The sequence below is a fragment of the Doryrhamphus excisus genome, chromosome 10 (assembly GCF_030265055.1).
Source record: "Doryrhamphus excisus isolate RoL2022-K1 chromosome 10, RoL_Dexc_1.0, whole genome shotgun sequence".
Taxonomy (NCBI): Eukaryota; Metazoa; Chordata; class Actinopteri; order Syngnathiformes; family Syngnathidae; genus Doryrhamphus; species Doryrhamphus excisus.
The window spans coordinates 10,079,932-10,104,082 of NC_080475.1; the positions used below are offsets into that span (position 1 = coordinate 10,079,932).

At 42.2% G+C, this 24,151-nt stretch overlaps 5 protein-coding genes across 9 annotated transcripts in view; 2 read left to right on the forward strand and 3 right to left on the reverse strand.

The window, feature by feature from the left end:
* LOC131137556 (potassium voltage-gated channel subfamily D member 3-like) overlaps nt 1-6,581 on the forward strand; it is an 80,444-nt gene extending 73,863 nt beyond the window's left edge. The window contains exons 4-8 of one of the 2 annotated variants that reach the window (XM_058085659.1): nt 317-418; nt 2,280-2,312; nt 2,410-2,502; nt 3,736-3,989; nt 4,179-6,581. In XM_058085659.1, coding sequence (XP_057941642.1) covers nt 317-418; nt 2,280-2,312; nt 2,410-2,502; nt 3,736-3,989; nt 4,179-4,353 — 657 coding nt within the window. In that variant the 3' untranslated portion in view covers nt 4,354-6,581. The remainder of the gene's footprint in view (nt 1-316; nt 419-2,279; nt 2,313-2,409; nt 2,503-3,735; nt 3,990-4,178) is intronic. The other variant, XM_058085660.1, reaches the window with a different exon arrangement.
* Nucleotides 6,582-7,294: 713 nt separating this feature from the next.
* LOC131136814 (D(4) dopamine receptor-like) lies at nt 7,295-8,618 on the reverse strand. Its single transcript, XM_058084076.1, has 2 exons — nt 7,581-8,618; nt 7,295-7,450 (listed from the first exon to the last, which is right to left on the reverse strand). Exons 1-2 carry the CDS (start codon nt 8,616-8,618, stop codon nt 7,295-7,297), a joined length of 1,194 nt encoding a protein of 397 aa, XP_057940059.1.
* Nucleotides 8,619-10,122: 1,504 nt separating this feature from the next.
* Nucleotides 10,123-15,184, reverse strand: ddx20 (DEAD (Asp-Glu-Ala-Asp) box polypeptide 20). The gene is made up of 11 exons (XM_058085761.1): nt 14,963-15,184; nt 13,695-13,789; nt 13,165-13,333; nt 12,979-13,093; nt 12,709-12,851; nt 12,451-12,589; nt 12,162-12,220; nt 11,925-12,007; nt 11,732-11,837; nt 11,495-11,596; nt 10,123-11,261 (listed from the first exon to the last, which is right to left on the reverse strand). The coding sequence occupies exons 1-11, from the start codon at nt 15,156-15,158 to the stop codon at nt 10,210-10,212; spliced, it is 2,259 nt and encodes a 752-aa protein (XP_057941744.1). The 5' UTR covers nt 15,159-15,184; the 3' UTR covers nt 10,123-10,209.
* Nucleotides 15,185-15,756: 572 nt separating this feature from the next.
* Nucleotides 15,757-17,069, forward strand: LOC131137617 (parapinopsin-like). The gene is made up of 5 exons (XM_058085770.1): nt 15,757-16,063; nt 16,142-16,232; nt 16,309-16,546; nt 16,610-16,852; nt 16,929-17,069. Exons 1-5 carry the CDS (start codon nt 15,760-15,762, stop codon nt 17,067-17,069), a joined length of 1,017 nt encoding a protein of 338 aa, XP_057941753.1. The 5' UTR covers nt 15,757-15,759.
* Nucleotides 17,070-18,060: 991 nt separating this feature from the next.
* Nucleotides 18,061-24,151, reverse strand: part of LOC131137615 (cyclin-dependent kinase 17-like) — a 30,363-nt gene continuing 24,272 nt past the window's right edge. For 3 of the 4 annotated variants that reach the window (XM_058085764.1, XM_058085768.1, XM_058085767.1), the window contains 8 exons: nt 23,749-23,869; nt 23,504-23,601; nt 23,285-23,390; nt 23,163-23,205; nt 22,985-23,075; nt 22,837-22,914; nt 22,164-22,285; nt 18,061-21,283 (listed from right to left, as the gene is read on the reverse strand). In XM_058085764.1, coding sequence (XP_057941747.1) covers nt 22,182-22,285; nt 22,837-22,914; nt 22,985-23,075; nt 23,163-23,205; nt 23,285-23,390; nt 23,504-23,601; nt 23,749-23,869 — 641 coding nt within the window. In that variant the 3' untranslated portion in view covers nt 18,061-21,283; nt 22,164-22,181. The remainder of the gene's footprint in view (nt 21,284-22,163; nt 22,286-22,836; nt 22,915-22,984; nt 23,076-23,162; nt 23,206-23,284; nt 23,391-23,503; nt 23,602-23,748; nt 23,870-24,151) is intronic. The other variant, XM_058085765.1, reaches the window with a different exon arrangement.

A 24,151-nucleotide genomic window follows, 5' to 3' on the forward strand; every position in this document is an offset into this window, starting at 1 on the left:
AACCTTAGCTGCCGCTGCTCGGTGATTTTCTAGCCAAGGAACGTGTGCTACCATGCAGGGTCCATAAATCATTCATAAGTATAGTAGGAGATCTGAGTGAGTTATCACAGGAGATCAGAGTGAATCATCTGGATAGATCACAGGGAATGATCTAGCGGCGTATGTTTGATTTGATCCATAAAATCACGACTAATACATGAAGCATGAGGAAGAGCTGTAGCTCATCAGCGGAACGTGTCAGAATGATTCCCCGATCGCTTTTCACGACCTTCAAGTCGGACTGACGTGCACTTTCATTGTTTGCTGCTCTTTGCAGAAAGCCCGCTTGGCCAGAATACGAATATCGAAAACGGGGAGCTCCAGTGCCTTCATCCATAACAAGCGTAATGGCCTCTTCAATGACGCTTTGGAGCTCACGGTAAGACCGATCAACACGTGTGTTTGATTTACTTAGATTTCACAAATACTGTATAGTTGCATGAAATTTGTTTATGAAGGATTTCAAAACAAAAAGGAAGAGCCTTTTAGGATGCAGACCCCTAGGATGGGCCTCATTTAAGGGTTTGCATCCTACTAGACCAGACGTTCAGATGGTCTAAGCCAGGGGTGGGCAAATATGTTGACTTGTGGGCCGCATTGATTGAACAAAATTGTCCAGGGGACCAGAACATATATTTTACACACACACACACACACATACTTATAATTTTCCTTGAATTATTTGTCTATTTTTGTCTGTAAAATTGTTATATCAGTTGTATGTTCAAATGTCCCTTTTTTCAGGAGCACTTTAAACATCACACCACATCAAACTATGTTATTTTAATTTTAATATATATTTTTTACTAATATAAATAAATAAGACATCCAACTTGCAAGTCATGTTGCCAGTTTGTATGTTAAAATAATAATAATAATAATAATAATAATAATAATACATTTTATTTAAAATCGCCTTTCAGGACACCCAAGGTCGCTGTACAGAAGATAAAAAAACACCAATATAAAATACAAGATAAAAGACAACATACAATGAATAAGAACATGGTGGGCGCATGTGGCCCCCGGGCCGTAGTTTGCCCACCCCTGGTCTAAGCCTTCTTCACACTTCCTGGTTGCGTCACATGTTATGTTTACATCATGACATATAGCTGCCTTTAATCGGGACAGTAGAAAGTAGTCATTACATAAAGTGACTTTATAGAAACATTCATTCATTTTCTACCATTTATCTTCACAAGGGTCGTGGGGGGTGCTGGAGCCTACCCCAGCCCACACTCACATTAATACCTATGGACAATTTGAATGTTTTTTAGAATGTTTTTGCAATATGGAAGGAAACCGGAGTACCCAGATACTCCACACAGAGGGTGGAATTGAACTCGGGTCGCCTAGCTGTGAGGCCTGCATGCTAACCACTCGACCACCACGCAGCCCATTTTTGTTTCCAGCAAATTTTGTATCCAGTTCTCATATTTTGTATGTAAAAGGGTGTTTGGCTGATGAGATTTTTGGTGGCAAATTCCGGGGAACCTTGAAGTATCACTAAAAATAAATTCAAAAGTCAACACAAAATGCACACTCATAATCCTGATGAAGCATTCTGCAAGAACAGTACTTTGCAAGGTTTATAGTTTTTAAATAAAACTTTGTTTTTGACATTGTTACTTGTTTAACATTCAGGAGTAACAAAGGCAACAATCTGGCACACATAATTATTGTGCATTAAAATAGCAGAGTCAATGCTTCAGTCCCTTTTTTTTGTAAATCCATCTTTATGTCCATGTTTGGGATCACCTGAGCTGCTTACTGTAAACTCATAGCCACCCCCCCCCCACCATAATCCATAATATCTGCATTTAAAGGCCCTACATCAACCCATAGTTGAGTTGTTTATTTGCGTCGCATCGCTTCATGTCCAACCACCGCAGAAGCAGAAATATTGCCGTCTTCTTCCTGCACATAAACACATAACCAAAAACCAAAATAGTTATGGAAAACAAGTCATTATGAACTCCCACGTCGGCATCTGTAGCGCTAGTGAAAGAAGCCCGAGGAAACATGTTATGCACCGTGCATCCATTAGGCGCACGAATCAATTTGCTGGCTCCATCGATCTCAGCTGACATGTCTCCGGGGTTCGCTCTGATAATATGACCCTGTGCCTTCCGCACGGTGTGACGGAGGCTTTCATAGCCGTCTGATCTCAGTGCCCGACTCCAAACGCTAGTAAAAACCGTGCCTGTCTGTTCTGCTTTGTCTCCATCTTCTGACTCAAGCAACTTCCGTACAAGATGAACCTTTCAGATCAGGTACTGAGACGTCGCATCCGTTACGTCTGTTTGTTTTCATTTAATGACAAGCTAGCGTGCTGCTCGTTTTTTTTAACATTTGCATTCATCGTTACAGGGTTCTGCTGACGAGGAGCAACGGTTAAGTAAGTCAACCTCTCTGTTAGAGAGCCAGCATCATCACCTGCTGCACTGTCTGGAGAAAACAACAGTGAGTTCACACATGGCCGTGTGTTTGATTATTCATAGAATTAGCTTTTAGCTATTAAGAAGGGTGTAGTAGTTCTTCTCGAATTGGGACACTATGGAAAGATACCAGTCAGATAATAGACACTTTATCCTCACCAAGCAGGATCAAAACTAGAAAACTACAGTTAGTGCTGCTGGCAAGGGTATAGTAGTTATTCTCGAATTGGGACACTATGGAAAGATACCAGTCGGAAAATAGACACTTTGTCCTCAACAAGCAGGATCCAAACGAGCAAACTCCAGTTAGTGCTGCTGACAAGAGTGTAGTAGTTCTTCTCGAATTGGGACACCATGGAAAGATACCAGTCAGACAATAGACACTTTATCCTCAACAAGCAGGATCAAAAGTAGCAAACTACAGTCTGTGCTGCTGGCAAGGGTGTAGTAGTTCTTCTCGAATTGGGACACAATGGAAAGATACCAGTCAGAAAATAAACACTTTATCCTCAACAAGCAGGATCAAAACTAGCAAACTACAGTTAGTGCTGCTGGCAAGGGTATAGTAGTTATTCTCGAATTGGGACACTATGGAAAGATACCAGTCAGGATCAAGGCAGGATCAAAACTAGCAAACTACAGTTAGTGCTGCTGACAAGAGTGTAGTAGTTCTTCTCGAATTGGGACACCATGGAAAGATACCAGTCAGACAATAGACACTTTATCCTCAACAAGCAGGATCAAAAGTAGCAAACTACAGTCCGTGCTGCTGGCAAGGGTGTAGTAGTTCTTCTCGAATTGGGACACCATGGAAAGATACCAGTCAGGATCAAGGCAGGATCAAAACTAGCAAACTACAGTTAGTGCTGCTGACAAGGGTGTAGTAGTTCTTCTCGAATTGGGACACCATGGAAAGATACCAGTCAGAAAATGGACACTTTATCTTCAACAAACAGGATCAAACTGCAGTCAGTGCTGCTGGCTTTTTGTAAGAATGGTATGGAATAAATAAAAACAGACCGTTACGAGGAAATATAACTGGAATAGGTGCAGATTCTGGAAGATCTAGAAAGCTTTCTGTGCGTGTTGTTGTGTTTAGCTGCTCTATAGGAGTCCACAACTCAATACAAAGCTCAGAAAGGGAGCATAATAGGTCCCATTTTAGGACATCGGGTATTTGACAACAAAACAACAAAGTTCCATTTTATTCAGTAGCTGAACGACGTTTTTGTCGTGTCTCGTTCTCGTGATCCTGCAGAACCACGAGTTTGTGGATGAGCAGTATTACCAGCAGAGCTACCTGGATGCGGGGCTGCAGAATTACCCGTCTCGAAGCCCCTCCCTTTCCAGCCAAGAGGGCGTCACGGGAACGTGTTGCACCCGCCGAAGCAACAAGCACCACAGCCCTTTAGCCAACGCCAGCGCCCTGGCACACATGCAGTCTTTGACGCATGCACACCAGCAAGGCTTGCAGGAGCTCAGCACCATCCACATCCAGCCCCTCAGCACCAGGTAGGACGGCTGACGGCGTTCATGGTGCAGGTATAAAACAACAACATAGCATAGCATGAATAGGTCTTTTTCCGCAGTAAGCTAACTCGAGTTTATACAGGACTCCCTGAACGCCAAGTCCTACCTCAGCAGTTTTATGTTTTGAGAAATCTATTTATAGATATGCAACTTTTCTTCCTCGCCTCGTAGCCGCTCCAGTCTGAACATGCGCATCGACGAGCCGGCGCCCCTCAACTGCCAGGGCAGCCAGATCACCACCGCAATCATCAGCATTCCCACGCCACCGGTCGTGACCCCTGAGGGCGACGCCCATCTGCCAGCAGGCCCCACCCATCAGAACATTGTCAAGGTGTCCGCGTTGTGAAAGAAGGCGGGATTGTTAAAGACTCACCTGGACAGAATGAGGGACAAAGGGGAGACATGATGTTGGAGGAGGAAGACGTTGGTCGGCCGTGGTGGAGCCTGCCCTCTGCTGGCCATGCACTGGAACAACATGGACTCCCTGCACTGGAAAGGAGTTAGATACAGTACATCCATGTCAATTGGTGTGTGTGTGTGTGTGTGTGTGTGTGTGTGTGTGTGTTCCCCAAGCAATTCTTATGCCACTGAGCACAAAGCACCTTTTTATGATTTCTGCATCAGTTTGACTTTTTTAAAAAGCAAAGGAATATTAGGGAAAAAACATAAATGGTATTATGGTGAAATGACTTTACTGTGCCCTTCTAGTGCTTCTAGTGTCCTTCTGGTCTGCTAATAAACAAATGTGTCACCATCCCTTACTAGTGGTGTGGTAACGATCCAATACCAACTGAGCCGGTATCGCCAATACTGATACTTTTTAAAAATCTGAAAAAAATAATAACTTTTGTTATTTTCCTTTTAGATTTAAATGAATATGAATTATATTGATTATTATATTAGTGAAGTAAATATAAAATGGGGGGGCAGGTTGCATCTGACAGAAACTTCTGTAGTCGATCATCTCACATTGATATCAATCAATACTGATACCAACCATGTTATTGATATTTGGATTGATGGTGTCGATACCAACCTTGGTATCAATATGATTGACATTTGGATCGATGATTTCGATACCAACTTTGGTATCAATATTATTGCCATTTGGATCGATGATATCGATACCAACTTTGGTATCAATATTATCGACATTTGCATCGATGGTGGTGATACCGACCACGGTATCGATGTTATCGACTTTTGTATCGATTATATCGTGATATCGATACCGACTTTGACATTGATGTTATTGACATTTGTATCGATGATGGCGATACCGACCTTGGTATCAATGTTATTGACATTTGTATCGATTATATCATGATATCGATAACGACTGGCATTGATGTTATCGACATTTGTATCGATGATGGCGATACCAACCATGGTATTGATGTTATCGACATTTGTATCGATGATGGCGATACCAACCATGGTATCGATGTAATTGACATTTGTATCGATGTAATTGACATTGGATCGATGATGTTGATACCGACCATGGTATCGATGTAATTGACATATGTATCGATGATGTTGATACCGACCATGGTATCGATGTAATTGACATTTGTATCAATGGTGTCGATACCAAACTTGGTATCGATATTACTGGTATTTGGATTGATGATATCATGCCATTGATATTGACTTTGGTATTGATGTTATCGACTTTTGTCTCGATGGGGTCGATACTGACCTTGGTATCAATGTTATCGACATTTGTATTGATGGGGTCGATACGACCTTGATATCAATGTTATCGACATTTGTATCGATGATGTCAATACAACCTTGGTATCAATGTTATCGAAATTTGGATCGACTATTATCGATGTTTGTATCGATCCACCCACCACTATCCCTTACCACTTCCAGCATCAGGCCACTTGAGGAATAATTCCATATGATAACATATTTGTACGTTTGTGCGAGTGTGTAATTTTCCTAGCTAGAATAATTGTAACGTTCTGGGTGGAAGGTATGTGCCTCTATGGGAGCGTGGGAACGCGTGGGAGCGTGTGTGCGTGAATGCGGTGACTTCAGCGGATTGAAAAGTTGTATTTCAATACTTCCGGAAGTCCATCTATGGCTCTTATATGGTATATTTGACTAGCTGCCACCCTGAAGGGTTCAGTACACATTTAGGTCCCAAATCCTCAGCTTTGAACCTTTCTATACAAAATGTGCCTGTTTATGGTTGGAAGTATTGATTTGTGTTCTTATATCTCAATATCTTGCCCTGGGGCCCTCAAACTAAAATTCAACATAAATGATATTTTGAATTGAGCGGCACAGCAATTAAGCACAAGGCATCCATTGAGGATTTGGGACTTGAACCTGTTCTGACTCTAGGCTGTTTGTGAATATTGTTAATAGAATATTTTGTAATATTTGACCATCATTCGGCAGAGCCAGTGAAGCCGTTCTGTCCTCCATTTGTATTCCTCTCTCTGTCGTCATTGTCGTCCACTCGTCCCCCCTCCCCCCGTGTCCTGTGTGATCAAACGTATGCTTTAATTAATTAGTCTTTCTAGCTGTCAAAGCGTCCTTTCTCCCCCCCCCCCCCCCCCCTAAAAAAACTCAGTGGGCATTTTTCAAAGTTGTTGAGTATGTGTTACTCGATGTGGTTAGGAAATTTTGGTGTTTGTAATTTTTGTCCTCTTTAGTGTTATTTTTATCTTCTGGGGGGGGGGGGGCTTTTTTTTTTTAAGCAGGGACGCAGGTCTGTAAACGGACACGCCACTTCCCCGGACTCCCCCGGATCGATTCATGTCATGTTCGAACCCATCAATCAGGTGTGTTCAAATGGGATCTTCATACAGCTCGGTACCAGCATATCACAGTATAATCAGCTCTAATGGCGGATCTCACATAATAAAAATGCATTATGGAATCATTTGTTAAAAAAAAAATAGACAAGCACAGGTTTATATTTAGGATTTTGAACATTGAACATTGGAAGCATCAAGTCCTGAAACTGGGACCAAACGTGAACAATGACGGCCTTTTTTTTTTTTATTTACAATCAACGATATCGGATCCTTTGGCTTTGTGTGTTTCTCTGTTATGTACAGTCGTTTGTCTTCTCCAATATGGGTTGTTTTCCCTCTCTGATGCCACCTGTTATCGTTGAGACTACTGCTGTGCGTATCTTGTCATGTGTTAGATATTATTTATGACCTTGTCTTGTGTCCCGACTGTGAAAAAACGCCTGATAAAAAACATCTATATCTGCCATATTTTGCATTTGTCTCTTGGCTTATCACCAGTTTTGGAAATGTTCAGGATCCCAGTTTGAGTGGACACTTTGGAAAAGACACAAACATCTTGCTGAGTTCGTAGCGGAACTGTCTGGTGACTAGCGTGTAGACGAGCGGATCGACTGCAGCTTGAACACACGTCAACACCATGGCGGACGTCTCCAGCTTCAACAGCAACTAAACCACAAATAGAGCAGGAATGTCAGTTTCACTTTATCCGTCCAGAACGGAATCGGAATCATAGAAATATTTGACACTTCAAGAAAAAATGAATTTGCAAGCAAATAATAAAAAATACTCAACTTACTTTATCGGTATCCGGCCATGTGATGAGGTTGCTGAATAGTAAAATAGCCACCATGGGAAGCCAAAAAAGCGTAAAAGCGATTATAATATACCCGGAACGTTTGGCTAGTTTTCCCTCCACTTGTTTCTTCCCACGTTCCCTGACTCCGGGTGTCAGAAGGCACACCGCTCCGACGATATCCGGAGGCGTCCCCCGTGCTCGTGCGGTGGACGTTCCCGAACAGGGCTCGCCGGCGACTTGGTGCGTTAAGCGGCTTGCGACCATCGGTTTAGAGGAGTTGGACGGAATTGAGCGTGGTCCGGAAGCGGGGTCACTCAACCAGGTCCAGACGTGATCCGACACTGTTGGCATCACTCGGATTCCACGACTGAATAATTTTTTCCGGTGCTGCCTGACTATTTTGATGATTCTTCCGTAATGGATAACGATAACGGCGAGGGAGAGTCCCCACAGAGGGGCCAACACGTACGGAACAAACGGATCGGAATAACACGGATAACCATCGGCGTGAATGATGAGCGGCTGGCACAGTGCGTAGAAAAGTGGTTGTTTGGAGATAGTCAACGAGACTCCAGCCAGGATGATTCCGCACGCCCAGATGGACATGATCCAGAATCGAACCCTCGCTTTCCTGCGTTCTGTTTGAAAAGGGAACGCGATAGCTTGGTAGCGTTCCACGCTGATGCTGACCAGCGTCAGAAGCTGCACGCAGCAACACAACGCCCAGGTTAGCTGCTGCAGTGCGCATACCGCCACCGGCACCTGGACGCCATCTCCGGAGCGCAGGAAGGACGCGAGCAACAGCGGCGTGTCAACGGAACACTTGAGGAGGTCGCTGGCGGCCAAGCTGACCAGAAGCGCATTGCTGCTGGTCTGGAGACTCTTGGTTCGGAACACGACCCAACACACCCACACGTTCCCGGGTAAACCCAAGACCAGAGTCAGAGTCAAAACCATGCAGTTGAATAAGAGAAACCCCAAATCGATGTCGGTCTCCGCCGGAGCGTTGGTGTCGTTTCTGGGAATGTCCACATCCATCCTTCAAGATGTTCCTCCTCTGCAGAGCCAAACATGAAATGTTCTCCACATCCTGCTTCCTGGGCACCACAAGCTGAACAAAATGATGGTCTAAGGATTCAAGGGTTTTTTTCCAGGACTGATTGGTGGAGTTGATTAGTATGCAATCATGTGAAGATGGCTGACCTTCCTCAAGCCTTGACAACCTGTAAATAACAAGCTAACGGTGAGTGACGGGGCTCCAAGAACTAAAGGATTTAATATTTCCATAATACACAAATCATATTAGATTCATAACCTGTCAATGTTAGAAAAGGGGACCTTTGGTATACAAAATGGATTTTAGACAATAGGCCTTTGAAACAAAGACACAGAGGCAAGCTGTGGAGACCCTCAAGTTGCTCTATACCAGGGGTCTCAAACACGCCCGCAGGACACTAGTTTGAGACCCCCGCCTTGATATGAAAGTTTAATGTTTGATATGGATGCTGTATGGTATCATGTACCCAGAAAAAATTATTACGTTTGATTAATGTTCATGTTAAAGGTTAAATAACTGTTAATAGTTAACCTCCCTATCCGTGTGGAAGTGGTAAGTTTTTGGCTATTTAAGTTGAAAGGAAATAACTTGAAGGCTACCGTTTAGGTCACTAGCTCTCTAGTTTGCGAGTTAGCATGTGTCTCAAGACCCTGCAGTTGCGCAATATGTTGTAAATAAAAAGAGTATAAATGTGACTATAGTCGTGTTTTGTCATGTCTACAGGGCTCTAATAATGCTTTGTTCATTTTAATCTGAAAAAAAAAGGAGGGGTTGCTAAATCCGGATCAATTTTATGCTGATTAAACATTTTAAAGAACCTGTCCCAGGATCTATTTAATCTCATCCCTTATCTCAATCAGCAGTAATTAATCCACTGCCCAATACGCTCCTATAGAGCAGCTACACACAATAACCCCCACAGAAAATGTTCGAGATCTTCCAGAATCTGCACCTATTCCAGCAGCTATTAGCTACTCCCAAAGCGCTTCCTAGCTACGAACGAACCCCCCTTTCTAATGTAGTAGCTATATGATAATAAATAAAGTCTTTAGAGAGCTAATGGAAAAGTGTCCAACCTCGCCTGCCCAAAGAGGAGCACTCATTGTCGGACACACTTTGTCAGAGGCGCCGTTGAGCTCCACATTTTATAGAAAAAAAATAGGAATGAACCTGAGAACGTTTAAATAGGTCTTGAGTCTTGTTTTCTATCATTGATTATTCTAGTTGATTAGCCTGCAATCATGTGAAGATGTCTGACCTTGTTAAAGCCATAACATCCTGTGAATACAAAGCTGCTGCCGACTGAGGTGGATGCGATATTTCCACTTGTAGGAATATGCAGTACACTTGGAATGAATATGAATTAGTAGGAATATACAATACACTTGGAATGAATATGAATTAGCACATGAAAACAAGAAGTAGGCTGTTTCATAACCTAAAAATATGTCAAGGTCATGAAGAAAAAGCTTGCAATGTGCTCCAAAATGGCATTTATTAAAGAAAGGGGGGGGGCAGTAGTAGATATTTTGTACAAAGTACACCAAGTGTAAATGTGTGTTGTGTATTCCATCAATATTTTAACAGTTCCTCCATGTAAACAGTATTCATACGATAGGCTGCCATCCAGTTGTGAGCTGCACTGTAGTAATGTTGGTAACCTTGTCCTTGAAAAGGAGACAAGGACGAATAGTAATCGTTCCATGCTGAGTACCAGGCTCTCCAGTAAGTGTCGGCACTGTCGTCGCCTTCTTCATCGTACTCTTCTTCATCAGTTTGCGATTTATAATATTCGTTTATGTTTTCTTGTTTTCTTCTGCTGCGTTTTTCCACTTTGACCTTTCTGTGTTTCTTTGTTTGTGCGGGTTTGTTGTTGGCGTGTGAATCAGCTTTAATAGTCGATTCAAAGTTCTCCAACTGGGGGGATGTTGTTTTGTGTGTTGTTGGGAATGTTATGGAATCTTCACTTGGAATTGGTTCAACCGTTGGTTCTCCTGAAGCGCATCCATGACTTATTTCTGTCGGATTTCTGTTGTTTTCATTTCCTGGAGACTTTTCAAAATGGCCTCCTGTGCTCTCCATTTGAACGTCAGAGCTACACTTTGCAGATAAACACTTTTGACTTCCATCATCATCATCATCATCAAGTGTGATGGTGTGTCTTTGCCCGTTATGAGTGCTGCCATCTTCCTGGCCTGTGAATTCCCGAATGACCTCCACTGATCTTCCCAGTCCCGTTGTAATGAATTCATGGAAATCCCGCTGCGCCTCCTCAAAGGTGACAAACCGAGACCTGCTGCTTTTAAACGAGGAGAGCGGAGGGATCTTCGGCAATGTGTCCTGAAACTCTTTGGAAGACCTCGTAGTCTTTGGGAACGCATTTCCTGAGTGCGCTTCTACTCCATGCTTGGCTGGTGTGTTGGGGATCTTTGGCCTCCTGGTATCCTGAGCGTCCTCCATGATAGGACATGGAGCCGGGGAGCGATCAACAAGAGAGGATGCTTTGGGGCGTCCCTTCTTTTTCTCAATTTTGGAGAAGAGCTGGGCTTGAATGTCTGGAGTGGAAGCCTCGGCGCAGACGTCCCAGTCGCATTGCTCAGTCATGAGGCCAGAATCAATGGTGGCTAAATTCAAAGAGGGAAACAACTGTTAAATGAAGATTGTTCAACATCATGGTCTAGGGGTAGGATACAAAAAGCTAGGGCCGAGATTTCAGCTGTCAGGTTCCACAGTTCTAGTTAAAGCCAAGAAAAATCCCACATAAGCAGAGGCCAAGGATGGTGAGAACAGTCAAAGTCAACCCAGAGACCAGGTCCAAAGACCTCCAACGTGATCTTGGTGCAGATGAAGGACTTACCAGGCAATGCTGACAAACACAAGCCACACTTTTGAGCAATGGCCATCATCTTGTTCTCCTCTTCACCATGGCAACAGTACGTCACCGCCAGACCTTGAGTGCCTGCGAAAAAAGAGAACCCGAATCAATCGGACGAATTTCGTACATAAACGGGGTGACAATTCTGTTCATCACGTGATTAAGAAGGTACTGATCCGGCTTGTGCGATTGCTCGCTTTACTCCAACCGGATACTTACCAAAACGTCCAGCTCGTCCGATGCGGTGCATGTAGGTTTCCCAGTCCTGTGGAACGTCCAGGTTTATCACAAAGTTCACCTTCTCTGCGTCTATGCCCCTGGAAGTCTAACAATAGGACCACAACAATAAATATAAGCAAGCCAGTGGAGTGGGGGGGTGGGGTGTGGAGAGGTGGTTGATTCCGCAACTGACCAGGTCGGTGGAAATGAGTACTCTGCACTGATACTGCTTAAGTTTGGATATGGCCTCTAGTCTCTGCTCCTGGCTGAGACCACCTAAGAAGGTGACAGACACGGAGACGTTATTTTTAAAATTAATGCACATTTAAATGTCTTTCATCACTCGTGCATGTTAATAACTTCCTGTTCTGTTGTTAAATAAGGTTTAAAACATGCCACAAATAAAACTCAGTTTCCTTCTAAATCTCACCTGAGATACAAACAGCAGGTAGGCCTGCAGAGGACAAGATGTCAGCCAGGTTCTGAGCCCTGAATGAGGGAAAAAAACAACTTTAATTCAACATAAAAACAACTAGAATTGACCTTTTGCACATTCGGTTCCTAATGAGGTTTTACGTGGAGAGCTAAAATATGCAAGTAGAGTGACAAAAAAGCAATTTATTGAAAACAAACTGAAATAAGCGGTCAAAAAATTACAAAAATCTCCAAACCAGAACCAAAAAAATGATCAGTAATGAGTCGTTCTACAAATCGATCACCTTGTGTGCAGATTGGAGAAGACAAGGGCCTGATTGAAGGGGATTTGACCAAACAGGTCCAGCAAGAGCTTCACTTTCTCCTCGAAGATCTTGTGAGGTAACGGATGAGATGGTACCAACTTGTAATACTGCCTCAGGCCTGACGGGGGATGCAAATTAACATCAATCAAAACATAAAGAAGTCAATGTTAGCCAATACTAATTAATAAGCCTTGAGGTACCTTTATTGGAAGAACTACAGTAATTTGTTTTTCCTACCTTTGAGTCCCATTTCCCTGGGGTTTAGTCTGACAAAAGTAGGCTCTCTCATATAATGGGTAAGGTGCTGAGCAAGGGATTCTGGGTAGGTGGCAGAGAGCGCAAGCATCTGTTTATTCACAGGAAGCGACGAGAAGATCCAGCTGCAGAGAGAAACATGAATAAGCATTTCTGTTAGTTTCTTCTAATGATCAACGGGAACTGTGTTGAGTGACTAGTAAATCGGAACAACAATAAAAGAGACCGGTTCGATTCCTTGAATCGTCATACTTTATCTGTTCCTGAAAGCTGCCCTCCTCCAGGAGCTTGTCAGCCTCATCCAGGACAAAAAGTCGAATACTGGCAGTGGACAGCATGCCTTGCTCGATCAGCTGCTTGATACGACCTTCAAGACCAAGCAGCAAGATTTAAAATGCTGTTTTTAATAAACTGGAGAATAGATGGCGGCTTGCTTACCGGGTGTGCCCACAGCTATGTGGCATTTCTTCAGGTGGAGTTTGTCATGGCTGACAGGTCTGCCCCCGATAAACACATGACATTGCAGACCCTCCATGGCACAGCCTATCGCCATCACTACCGAGTGGATCTGCACCGCTATCTCTCGAGTGGGCGCCAGCACGAGAACCTGCAAGGAGCAAAGGACAAATAAATGTCAACAAGCACTTAGGTTTGATTGTGGCAGATTGGGGCCAAAGAGCCAAACACCCAATCAGTAAGACCCCGCAGCTAATCACGTTAAAGTGCTCTATAAGGCCGAGGGACTGGGTGTTCCTTTTGCTTTATCAATAATGGTCCACTTTTCATTTCAACATATGAGACCGAGCAGCTTAAAGTCATCAGATTAAAGGTCCCCGTCGCTGAAGTGATGAATAGTCACAGCCATCATCATCATCATCATGATAACGCTCACACAAAGTATGGCTTTTTACCCCATAATTTCAACATCAGACAAAAATATTGCACATATTGAGCACAAATCTACTTACTTGGGTGGCAGAATTTTCCAGAATCAGAGAGTCCAACGCGATTGTGCAGAAGACGCATGTTTTTCCTGTGCCAGACTTGGCCTGGACAATCAAATCTGAAACAAAAAAATTAAAAAATCATTAGGAATAATCACAATTTAGGTTTGTACAATTGCAAACATGATTAGGCATGTTACTTATAAAGACCGGAATATATGAAATCATCGTATATGCTATTATAACCAGCTAGTTGGTCACTGGTGTGTGTCGTATTTTTATCCACAGATACCATAGCAGGTTTTGTTACATTAACTCTCAGTTTGGACTCTTAGGAAAAACAATCAGACTGCACTTTTTAAAGAACCTGTCCCAGGATCTATTTAATCTCATCCCTTATCTCAATCAGCAGTAATTAATCCACTGCCCAATTCATTTCTGTAGAGCAGCTACACACAATAACCCGGAATAACAAACAAAAAACAGACTGTGTACATATATATTTATTCTGTATATTTTGTATTTTCATTTTTTAATAGATGTGTCTGCACCTACTTCACCAAAACAAATTCCTAGTATGTGTTTGATCATACCTGGCAATAAACCATTTCTGATTCTGATTCTGATCAAAAGGAACATGTGACTGATTGGGTCGGACAGGTTTAGCCTGAATAGAATGCATTTAGAGGTGAAAACATGAATACCACAAAGTTGCCTATGGGTATAAAAACAAGCAATTATGAATCTAAAATGGAAAATTAATAATTGGTCTTAGATGGTTCAATCACTTGGGATGTTCCAAAGAAGAAACAATTGATGTGCTACGTATATTAAACATGTAATAACATAAACATTACAATAATTCCAAATAGCTGTACTGGCTATGACAATTAAAATTATTTTGTTTGCCACAAATACACAACTCTCAATTTTTCATGTTGTTTTCACCTCTAAATGCAGGCATTCGGAGCTATTCATTGATTGAATAGGCAATGTAATAATACATACCAAAATACCAGAATTCTGAGATAGTACTTGGTAGCCAAAGTATTACTTTGCTTAGTAGTCAAAACAGGAAACAGGAAGTACAAGCTCTTCAAAAGTACCAATCGGTCTATTATGACGAAATGAGAAGAACATTTAGGAACGAAGTCGTTCTTTTCGTTTCAAATATTGTTATTAAACTAAAATGCTATAATATAAAGACGCCGCTACTTCTTAATGATATAAAAACAACCCTGTGTTGTCATTTAAGAAAACAGCAAACCAAAACAAAACAAAAACAAACCCACCGAGTCCACACCGGCCAAGCGGGATCGCCTTCAGCTGGATAGGTGAAGGTTTTTGGAATCCGGAAGCTAACAATCCATCCAAAACCACCCGAGATAACAACAAGGAGCTGAAATCTACTCCCTCCGATAAAACGACATCGTCAGTCCTGTTTCGAGTTGCTATATCGTGTGCTGCGGTCCTTGTGGAGGACGCCATGTTTGCAACTGGTGATGAACGACGGCTGCTTTAAAGCAAAGTAGCTGACATTATACTGACCCCTAGCGGTCGGGAGGAGGAACAACACTTGAGGAAGTAGCCCCTTATTAGTATGAATTTCATAATTGCATAAAAATGTGTTGAAATATTGTTGATTCTGCTGATTTCTTTTTCACATTTGATTCAATATTTCTCACAATATGGTTGGTAAAGCTAATAGGTTGTATTTAATACTTCCATCTTGTTTTTGTGAGATCTTCCTTCCCCACTAAGAACTGGTCAGGCAATTAATTACAGAAAGTGCAGCCTTCTCGGATATTAGACAGAATTATTGTCCGCACAATCTGGATCTACAGATTAATCTTCTTTTTGAGAGGGTCACTTTGCCTCTGGTCTTCTTTTATACAGCATGAGAAAACCAATTTTTAAGAGCAATTCTTTGCTTATACTGGATTAGTAAATTAATTTTTAAATCTCTTTTGACGTTTGTCTTTTTTTGTGTAGTCTGATCATAGCACAGTAGTTGGGAGCTGTCTTTTTCTCTGCTTTAGCTTATTCATCCTACATAAAAATAATGGAATTTTTCAGCTCTGGTGAAAACATGTCCTCCTCTGACAGCGTGACCGAGCCAGAGCTCCTCTCTCGCAGTGGTTACACCATACTGGCCACCATCATGGGCGTCTTCTCCGTTTTGGGGGTCATCCTCAACATCCTGGTGATTGTCGTGACGGTGAAACACAAACAGCTGAGACAGCCGCTCAGCTACGCTTTAGTCAACCTGGCTGTGTGTGACCTGGGCTGCGCTGTGTTCGGAGGACTGCCCACGACCGTGACCAACGCCATGAGGTACACCAGGCTGGGGCGAGTGGGATGCGTGTTAGAGGGCTTCGCTGTGGCCTTTTTTGGTGAGTTTCATTTGTGGAGAGTAGAAGGAAATGCGGGCATATTCAATAAAAGTCGGCCTTTGTGCTGCCATGTTTCAGGAATAGCAAGTCTGTGTACAATAGGAGTGATTTCCGTGGAGCGCTACATCGTGGTGTGCTATCCTTTGGGTGCGGCGCTCTTCCAAACCAGGTATGCGTCCTTATTGCACATCCTAAAATAACCAAACCAAGCAGTATATAACGCCACTCTCGCTGCTTTTTATTAGGCATGCCATCGCCGGAGTGGTGCTGTCTTGGGTGTGGTCATTTGTGTGGAACACTCCACCTCTGTTTGGTTGGGGGAGCTATGACCTAGAGGGTGTTAAAACCTCCTGTGCCCCCAATTGGTATAGTCGGGATCCAGGCAACATGTCCTACATAGTTATTTACTTTTTTATCTGCTTTGCCGTACCCTTCTCCATCATCATGGCGTCCTACACTCGACTGCTGTGGACACTGCGGCAGGTAAGCGATGATAAAAGTGTGATATTCAATTGAGGATGTTGTTATTAAAAATTATATGCGCAGGTAAGCAAGCTGCAGGTCGCCGAAGGCAGTCGTACACATCGCGTGGAGGTGCAAGTTGCACGTATGGTCGTCACCATGGTGTTGGCTTTCCTGGTGACATGGCTGCCGTATGCCGGCATGGCTTTAGCTGTCATCATGGACTCCACACTGAGTATTGACCCTCGGATTGCAACCATACCGGTCTACTTGGCAAAAAGCAGTACCGTGTACAATCCCGTTATTTACGTTTTCATGAACAGACAGGTAACCATACAAAATAAACGGACATGACTTTGCTTTAGTTAATTACAGTGGTGAGATGCATGTTGTTTTTTTCCAGTTCCGGATGTATGCTGTTCCAACTATCCTATTTGGATGGAATCCATGGGCCTCAGAAGCACAAATATCTGAAGGAGACACAATGGTTGCTTCCATGACCAGAATCCAAAAGGTTTCATCCAAGGGATCTCTGAAAGAATAACCAATAATACGGGAAAAGGCCGAAATGATACTGTGTCAAAGCCCAGGGCAGTGATACTGATAAAATATAGACTTTAACCATGTCCAGTATCAGCCCCCCGTAGCTGTCCACTCAGAGCGAGCTGCTCTGGTATCGTGCACATGAAACAACCAATCAGAGAACAGCGCACGAGCGTGAACACACAGTTTACACTGTTTAGAGAATAATACATTTTCTGGAAACAAAATGGTCTTTTGATTAAATAGTACGTGATAATAAGCTCATGATTAAATAGTATGTGATAATAAGATCATCACATGGTTTGTCTGGTATCAGGCCAGGTATCATGCCCCCAAGTGTCAGTATCAGCCCGAGACCGAAGGTCATACTATTTTAACTATTTAACTACTATTTAACCGCTGACATGTTGACAGAGCACAGACGGCAGCAAAACAAACGCTGTGTGTTCACGCTCGTGCGCTGTTCTCTGATTGGTTGTTTCATGTGCACGATACCACAGCAGCTCGCTCTGAGTGGGGCTGATACTGGACATGGTTGAAGTCTATATTTTATCAGTATCACTGCCCTGGGCTTTGACACAGTATCATTTCGGCCTTTTCTTGTATCATTCATGGGCGGTTTCTATAGGGTACAGGGCCAATTAATACTGTAGTATGTGGTAATAAGATCATTACATGGTTTGTCTGGTATCAGGCCAGGTATCATGCCCACAAGTGTCAGTATCAGCCCGAGACCAAAGGTCAAGTATCAGAGTTGTGCTCAAAATGATATTTTTACTATTTATATATATTCATGTACAGTTTTATTGGCACTGTTATTGAGAAAAATACAATATGTACTGTAACTGTGAGCTAAAATAAATGCTTATTTAATGCTGTCTTTGCTGCTGAGTCCTCACTGGGAAAAAAAAAATCCCACTTTAAATATTGTTATTTATTTATACAAAATGTGTGATCGTGATTGTGAAGAAAGGCAATGATACCGTCTGGACTCATGAGTGTCAGAGACAACTTTTATTGAACTAGGTGTACACATCTCCTTTGAGTAGTCACTCTGCACAACCAGACCTCTGTCACTGTTTAGTACTTCCAATATGGCTTTCGGAAAAAACAACCAAAATAATCTGGTTTTGTCTTTGCGACCCTTCCTTTAAACGTCAACCCGTTGAACACATTTGCATGTCAAACAGCAAAAACATCAAAGGGGAGAAAAAAAACAAAAACAAAAACATCCCTGTCGCTTTCATCAAGTCTCACAGTTGAATCATTCACAGTCACCTCTCTACATCAACGAGTCAAATCATTATTACCCTATTACCTCGGCTTTTTATTGATTACAGAAATATTGCTATGACTTTCATGAAAGAAACAAAAAAAAAAGGGCAGAATGTGACTATCTGTATCAAACGTATACACTTCTCTATATATACAAAGTGAGCAATCGTCTATGTACATGCTACATACCGCCACACACTGGGGAAAGGAGCGGTTCTGAACAGGCCCAGACCAAGGACCGCATCTAAGTCGAAAGAGATCCGAGGTCAGGGTCTGAGGAACTGCACTCTATACCGATAATCCATGTCACTGACACGTACACGTATTAGTGTTGGTTTACTGGTGTGTGGAACAGCTGTGTGCTTGGAGGCTTCTGGCAGCTTGAAATTGTACAAAATATTTTGTTTGAGTGCTTCAATTCCTGTTGATTACTCCATGGCCTTTTTTTTTTTTTTTTTTTTACAGATATGCGGACAGCTATAGTGGTGTGAGAAAGTTTTTCCAATCTTTCCCCCCCATCTTTGTTACACAATGTTTCAGATCATAGATAGATAGAATATTAGTCAGTGACAACACAACTCAACACAAATTGCAGTTTTTAAATTAAAAAAAAAGTAAAAAAAAAATATATAAACCTACACTCCCCTTAAAACATAATCAACATTAAGCTTTGGGACTACAGCAGACCACAGTGAGAGCCATTATCCACAAATGGCAAAAAAATAAAAATTAAAAACAGTGGTGAACCTTCCCAGCAGTGTCTGGACAACCAAAATTACCCCAACAGCAAAACGACGACTCATCCAAGAGGTCACAAAAGACCCCACAGCAACATCCAAAGAACTGCAGGCATGGAAAAATTCAAAGACAAAAAAACACTGCTGAACAAAAAGAACATTTTGCCAGAAAACATCTTGATGATCCCTAAGATTTTTGGGAAAATAATGTGTGGTCTGACGGAATAGACGGTATAGAAAAAGAAACACCATACTAACAGTAAAATATGGTGGTGGTAGTGTGATGGTCTGGGGCTCTTTTGCTGCTTCAGGACCTGGAAGACTGTAATAAATGGAACCATGAATGTAAGGAGAATTTAACGTCATCTGTTGGTGACCTTAAGCTGAAACCAACTTGGGTTCTTCAGCCGACAATGATCTTTGGACTTGGACTTTGGACTTGGCCTAGTCCGAGTCGGAGATTCTGTGGCATGACCTTAAAAAGGCGATTCATGCTGGAAAAGCTTCCAATATGGCTGAATGACTGCAATATTCTGCAATGACGAGTGGGCCAAAATTCAAGAAATCCATTGCAAGTTATTACTAAACACTTGATTGCAGTTGTTGTTATTAGGTTCAGGGGGTTAAGTTGTACTGTCATTGAATAATATTTACATTTGTTTAATGATCTGAAACACGAGTGTGACAAACATGCAAAAAAAAAAAAGTTGTCATCTGGTCCCAAAGCAATACATCCCATTGTTATCAAACCATATTTTTATTTACATCATCATGGGGGGGGGGGGGGGGGGGTTAATGTGGTATGTCTTGACAGGATCATTAGATCACTTGCCGTGCAAACATTTCACATGTTTTAATACACACGTATGCTAGGAGATGGTGTAAAAAGAGAGCAGGGAACGCAGATGTGAGGGTTTCAGGCCAAAATACTCTTACATTTTCACACAAGTTCAGCCGCCACCTCGCAGCACCCAAAAAAAAAACAAAAAAAAAAACACAACAATTAAGTCCTGAGGTCAAGGAATGTGCAACACGTTCCCAGCCAGTCGCCAACTATTACAGCGGGAGCACAGCAAAGACTGAGAACAGCATTCTTGGAATCACCATTGCTTCTGACGAGTTTAAAAAGTAGGATCTCATATACAAATAGGAATCAAATCAAGTGTAAAAAATAGACAATGCACAATGGAGCTATAGGCTTGGAGAGGGCTGAAGGGATGTTGAATCATCTAGCGCTGATCCAAAGAGGTAAAATTAGGTGCAAAGAGAACAGTTCAACGTCTGAATAAACTGTGAGTCAAGGCAAAGGGGGTCTCTAAGGATAAGCAGGTGAGGACTTACACACTTTTCTACCTCATTGTCCTGACAGGTTACTTACTGGAGTGTCCATGATTGTAGTACACCATAATATGTCCCAATTACTGTTTTTTTTTTTTTTTTTTGGTATATCATTTAAAATTATTGATCACTCTAATAACATATTAGATATACTTCTTTAAGCTCAACTGTGACAGATGAGGTAAAGTATCAACAGCGTCCCTGACCTCTAGCAGACAATAAGGTGCTAAAACTCATCTCTGTAACTCCACGGATACACACACTTAACTGTCAAGTGGAACTAAAGTGGTTTTTGTGTGTATACATGACAGATATGAAGCTACAGAATGAGAACGATTGTTTGTGTGTGTGTGTGTCTTGGAGATCATGTCATAAAAGGGCAGAGGTGAGGTTTTGGATTCAGGCTGAGGCATTTCATGAGACGATAGAAGAGCTCAGTCTCTTTATGTACAGCAACAGTCCGAGCGACAGAGTGGGGAAGAGACTTATGAGAGTGTGGAAGTTCATTTTGTAGTTCAAGCTCTGTTCCAAACAGCCGACGTCAAACGCTGCCCTCTTGTGGACAGCAGCAGTAATAGCAGCAAGGAGAGTCTTAAAACTCTCCCACTTTACTCTCTCCTCTTCTTGTTTGTTGTTTTTGAAGATTATTCTCGTATATATGAGTCAGCGTGTGTAACCACTGTTGTTCTCGATGTGTGTGTGCGTGTGTGTTGCTTTTTTCTTCAAGTGAGAGTGTGTCGCTCCTTCAGTGTGCGTGAATGTACATATCTGGCAGGAGTGATTCGGAAAGTAACAAACCTCCTCCGCTTTGGGACCATCCGCCACCATTAAAACAGCACACTCTGCCTCCTGCCTTTCCCCTGAGCTGAGAGACGGAGACAAACACAAGCATAGATTTTTCATTCTGAGGCCATGTTATGAAATATATGTTAACGTGTTACACTATTTGGTGATGATGCCTTTTATTCCCAGAGCATATCTAGCAGATTTTGGCTGTATGGAATCAGTTTCCAAGCTTTTTTGGTTCATAATCAATTGGTAACGACTGAAACATAAATACAATGTAATGCTGGGAATAAAAATGTGACATTTACATAAAACATTATAATGAAAAAGGGTTTTTGTCTTGATATCTCAAATAAAAACTGTTTGTATTGTATTAGTATTAAGGACACCCCATGGTGCTGTAATTTTCCCCCTTGACATTTGCGCTGACTCAGTTAATCACTACTGTACGCCCCGCCCCTTGCCTTGTAGATATTTTGTTTAATGGCGGCCATCTTTACCGATGTGCTTGGTGCAGCGCAGTCAATGAATGTTTCATCCAAAAACACCAAGGAGTGTCCCGATTATTTTCCGTATGACTTTATACCGCAATAAAACCAATCCATTCATGCTAATAAAAAGTACACACCACCTCAGACCCTTACCTAGACGCTCAACAAAACCTACATGTCTCACTGGAGAAACCTAAAGAGGACTGCAAATAACAAAAATCAAATGACACCCTATTATATTCCTCTTCTTTACCGATACATTTTGCTTTTTTTTGTCCTTGACAAACTGAGAAAATGCATGTGGCATGAAATGCAAGGACAAGTGGGAGTGCGTACGTAATAATGCAAGAAGGGACCAGAGAAGAATTATATGACAAAACACAAAGAGCAGAATATGAAATGACGAGAAGAAAAGAGGCAAGAAAAAAAAAGAAAGAACACAGGCAGAGTGAAAGAGACCGTATTTACCAGAACGGCAGTGAGCACTCAGCCAGTGGAAGTAGAGGAGAGACTGTGACTCTGAGGCCTGGGATTGGCTGCTTCTCTCTGGAAGTACTGTGAGGGTGCAGAGCCTAGCTTATGGGCCATCGCTTTACGGAGTTGGGAGTAGGGAACAAAGAAGTGTGTGAAGTATAGGGAAGCACAAAGGAGACAGAAAGTATTTAGGAAAAGATGAACATCGGGACAGACGAGCGAATGGGAAGAGGACAGTTATAAGGACAGTGGAAGAAAGAGATAAAACAAAGTGTTTGTTTTGGTGCGTGTTCTATTGTATTTGATTTTTAATTTGGTATTCTTCCAATTATTTCAAGGTCATTCAAATACTACATCTTCTGTATTTCATATATATTATTGTTTTACTATAGGGTTGGGCGATAAGAAAATGACTTATACTGATATAAATGATAAAGCCAGGTTGATTGCTGCATAAATTTACTCGGCGGACCTCAGGAAAACCGTAAAGTGATAGACTAGGACAAAGTGTGCTGCACGAATGACGACACGGCGGCGTGTATGACAAAACATAAAGCAAAAAAGACAAAAAAGAGAGAAACAGCAGGCCTAATCTCATCATATTCTCACTCAGACGTCCTCACTCTTTGCCCGTATTGTCTAACTTCCCATCTCCAAAAGGACTTACTTGACTCCGGGTAGACCGAGGATCTCTTCCCGGGGTCTTTCTGTAGCTGAATGCCTTTTACAGAGAAAATCGATGCGGCTGAAAAACAAAACAAAAAGAAGTGAGACAAAGCAACGTGAGCTGGATTTGCTAGGAGTACTTGACTCACTGTCCGCCAGCGTTTGAACCTGCTCGCCAAGAGTTCTGAAATAAGCGTGTCTGAGCGCCTCCTCGGCGGATACTCGCTTTTTTGCCTCGAACTACAATCACAAAAAAACATCAAAAGTGGGTTAGGAAAGGGGTTAAAATGTGTATTATATGAAAAAAAATGGCGTAATATTGATTACCTGCAGGAGGAGTGACAGCAAGTCATGACCGTCGTTGTCTATCCTGCATTACGGCAAATAACAAAGAACTTAATTAGTCTTAATTGGTCTAATAATACCAAAAATAATACTCCATATGATACCTGGGAGCATGGTTAACAAGCGGCTCTGCGTTGTATCGAGGGAAATTATACGTCTTGAACTCTTCACTGGTGCTGACGCCAGGCCAAGTCTCTTCCGTCGGGGTGCCTGGATGAGTTCATAGGTCAGATTATTACGCAAATATATCCTTAATAGCACCGCTTATATTAAGGATTTATGGAAAGAAAAATGGGAATTTCCTGCAATGCTCAATTTCTTACCGAGGATGCGGAATATGAGGTGCAATTCATCCTCCACAGTGGATCCAGGAAAGAGAGGCCTGCCTGTGATCATTTCATAAAAGATGCAGCCCACACCCCTGCAGGGGGACACAAGGAATCGGATGATATGTTCATTCGGATTGGCACTACTTTAACAAAGGTTAAATAGCAAATAAACCGAATGCAATTGGAATATTTGTGTCCATGTATACGTGGCTTATATATGAGTTACGAGTGCTGCTCACCACATATCTATGGGGGTAGAGTACTCAGTGGAGCCCAGAAGCACATCTGGAGGTCGGTACCATAATGTCACAACTTCATTTGAGTAGGTCTTCGTGGGCACGGACTTGGCCCGCGCCAAACCTTAATTAAAGAGGGAAAGGTGGCACACAAAACAGTAGAAATATTAGTTCACAATACACAGGCTAAAACTTGAATACTCCAAAATACTGTTAATAGATGACATGCAGTTAGGTTTTTTTAAATTGTGTAGCCTGGTGATAAATGGCACTGTACTATATGGATGGTAATGGTAATGGTAATGGTTTTATTTCATTTGAATATGCATCAGATTACAATTGAATGCATCCCATAATCAGTTCCCAGTTCCACATGTCCAAAAGGAGTAGGAAGAAGCAAAGCTTA

Coding starts and splice junctions, on each gene's coding strand:
- ddx20 (XM_058085761.1), bottom strand. CDS start 15,158: ATGGCGTCCTCCACAAGGACCGCAGCACACGATATAGCAACTCGAAAC. Junction 13,334..13,694: donor TGGAAAATTCTGCCACCCAA/GTAAGTAGATTT, acceptor TGCTCCTTGCAG/GTTCTCGTGCTGGCGCCCAC. Junction 12,590..12,708: donor CAGGGAAATGGGACTCAAAG/GTAGGAAAAACA, acceptor ATCCCCCGTCAG/GCCTGAGGCAGTATTACAAG.
- LOC131137617 (XM_058085770.1), top strand. CDS start 15,760: ATGTCCTCCTCTGACAGCGTGACCGAGCCAGAGCTCCTCTCTCGCAGT. Junction 16,064..16,141: donor CTTCGCTGTGGCCTTTTTTG/GTGAGTTTCATT, acceptor GCCATGTTTCAG/GAATAGCAAGTCTGTGTACA. Junction 16,853..16,928: donor ACGTTTTCATGAACAGACAG/GTAACCATACAA, acceptor GTTTTTTTCCAG/TTCCGGATGTATGCTGTTCC.
- LOC131136814 (XM_058084076.1), bottom strand. CDS start 8,618: ATGGATGTGGACATTCCCAGAAACGACACCAACGCTCCGGCGGAGACC. Junction 7,451..7,580: donor CATGGCCGGATACCGATAAA/GTAAGTTGAGTA, acceptor TTTGTGGTTTAG/TTGCTGTTGAAGCTGGAGAC.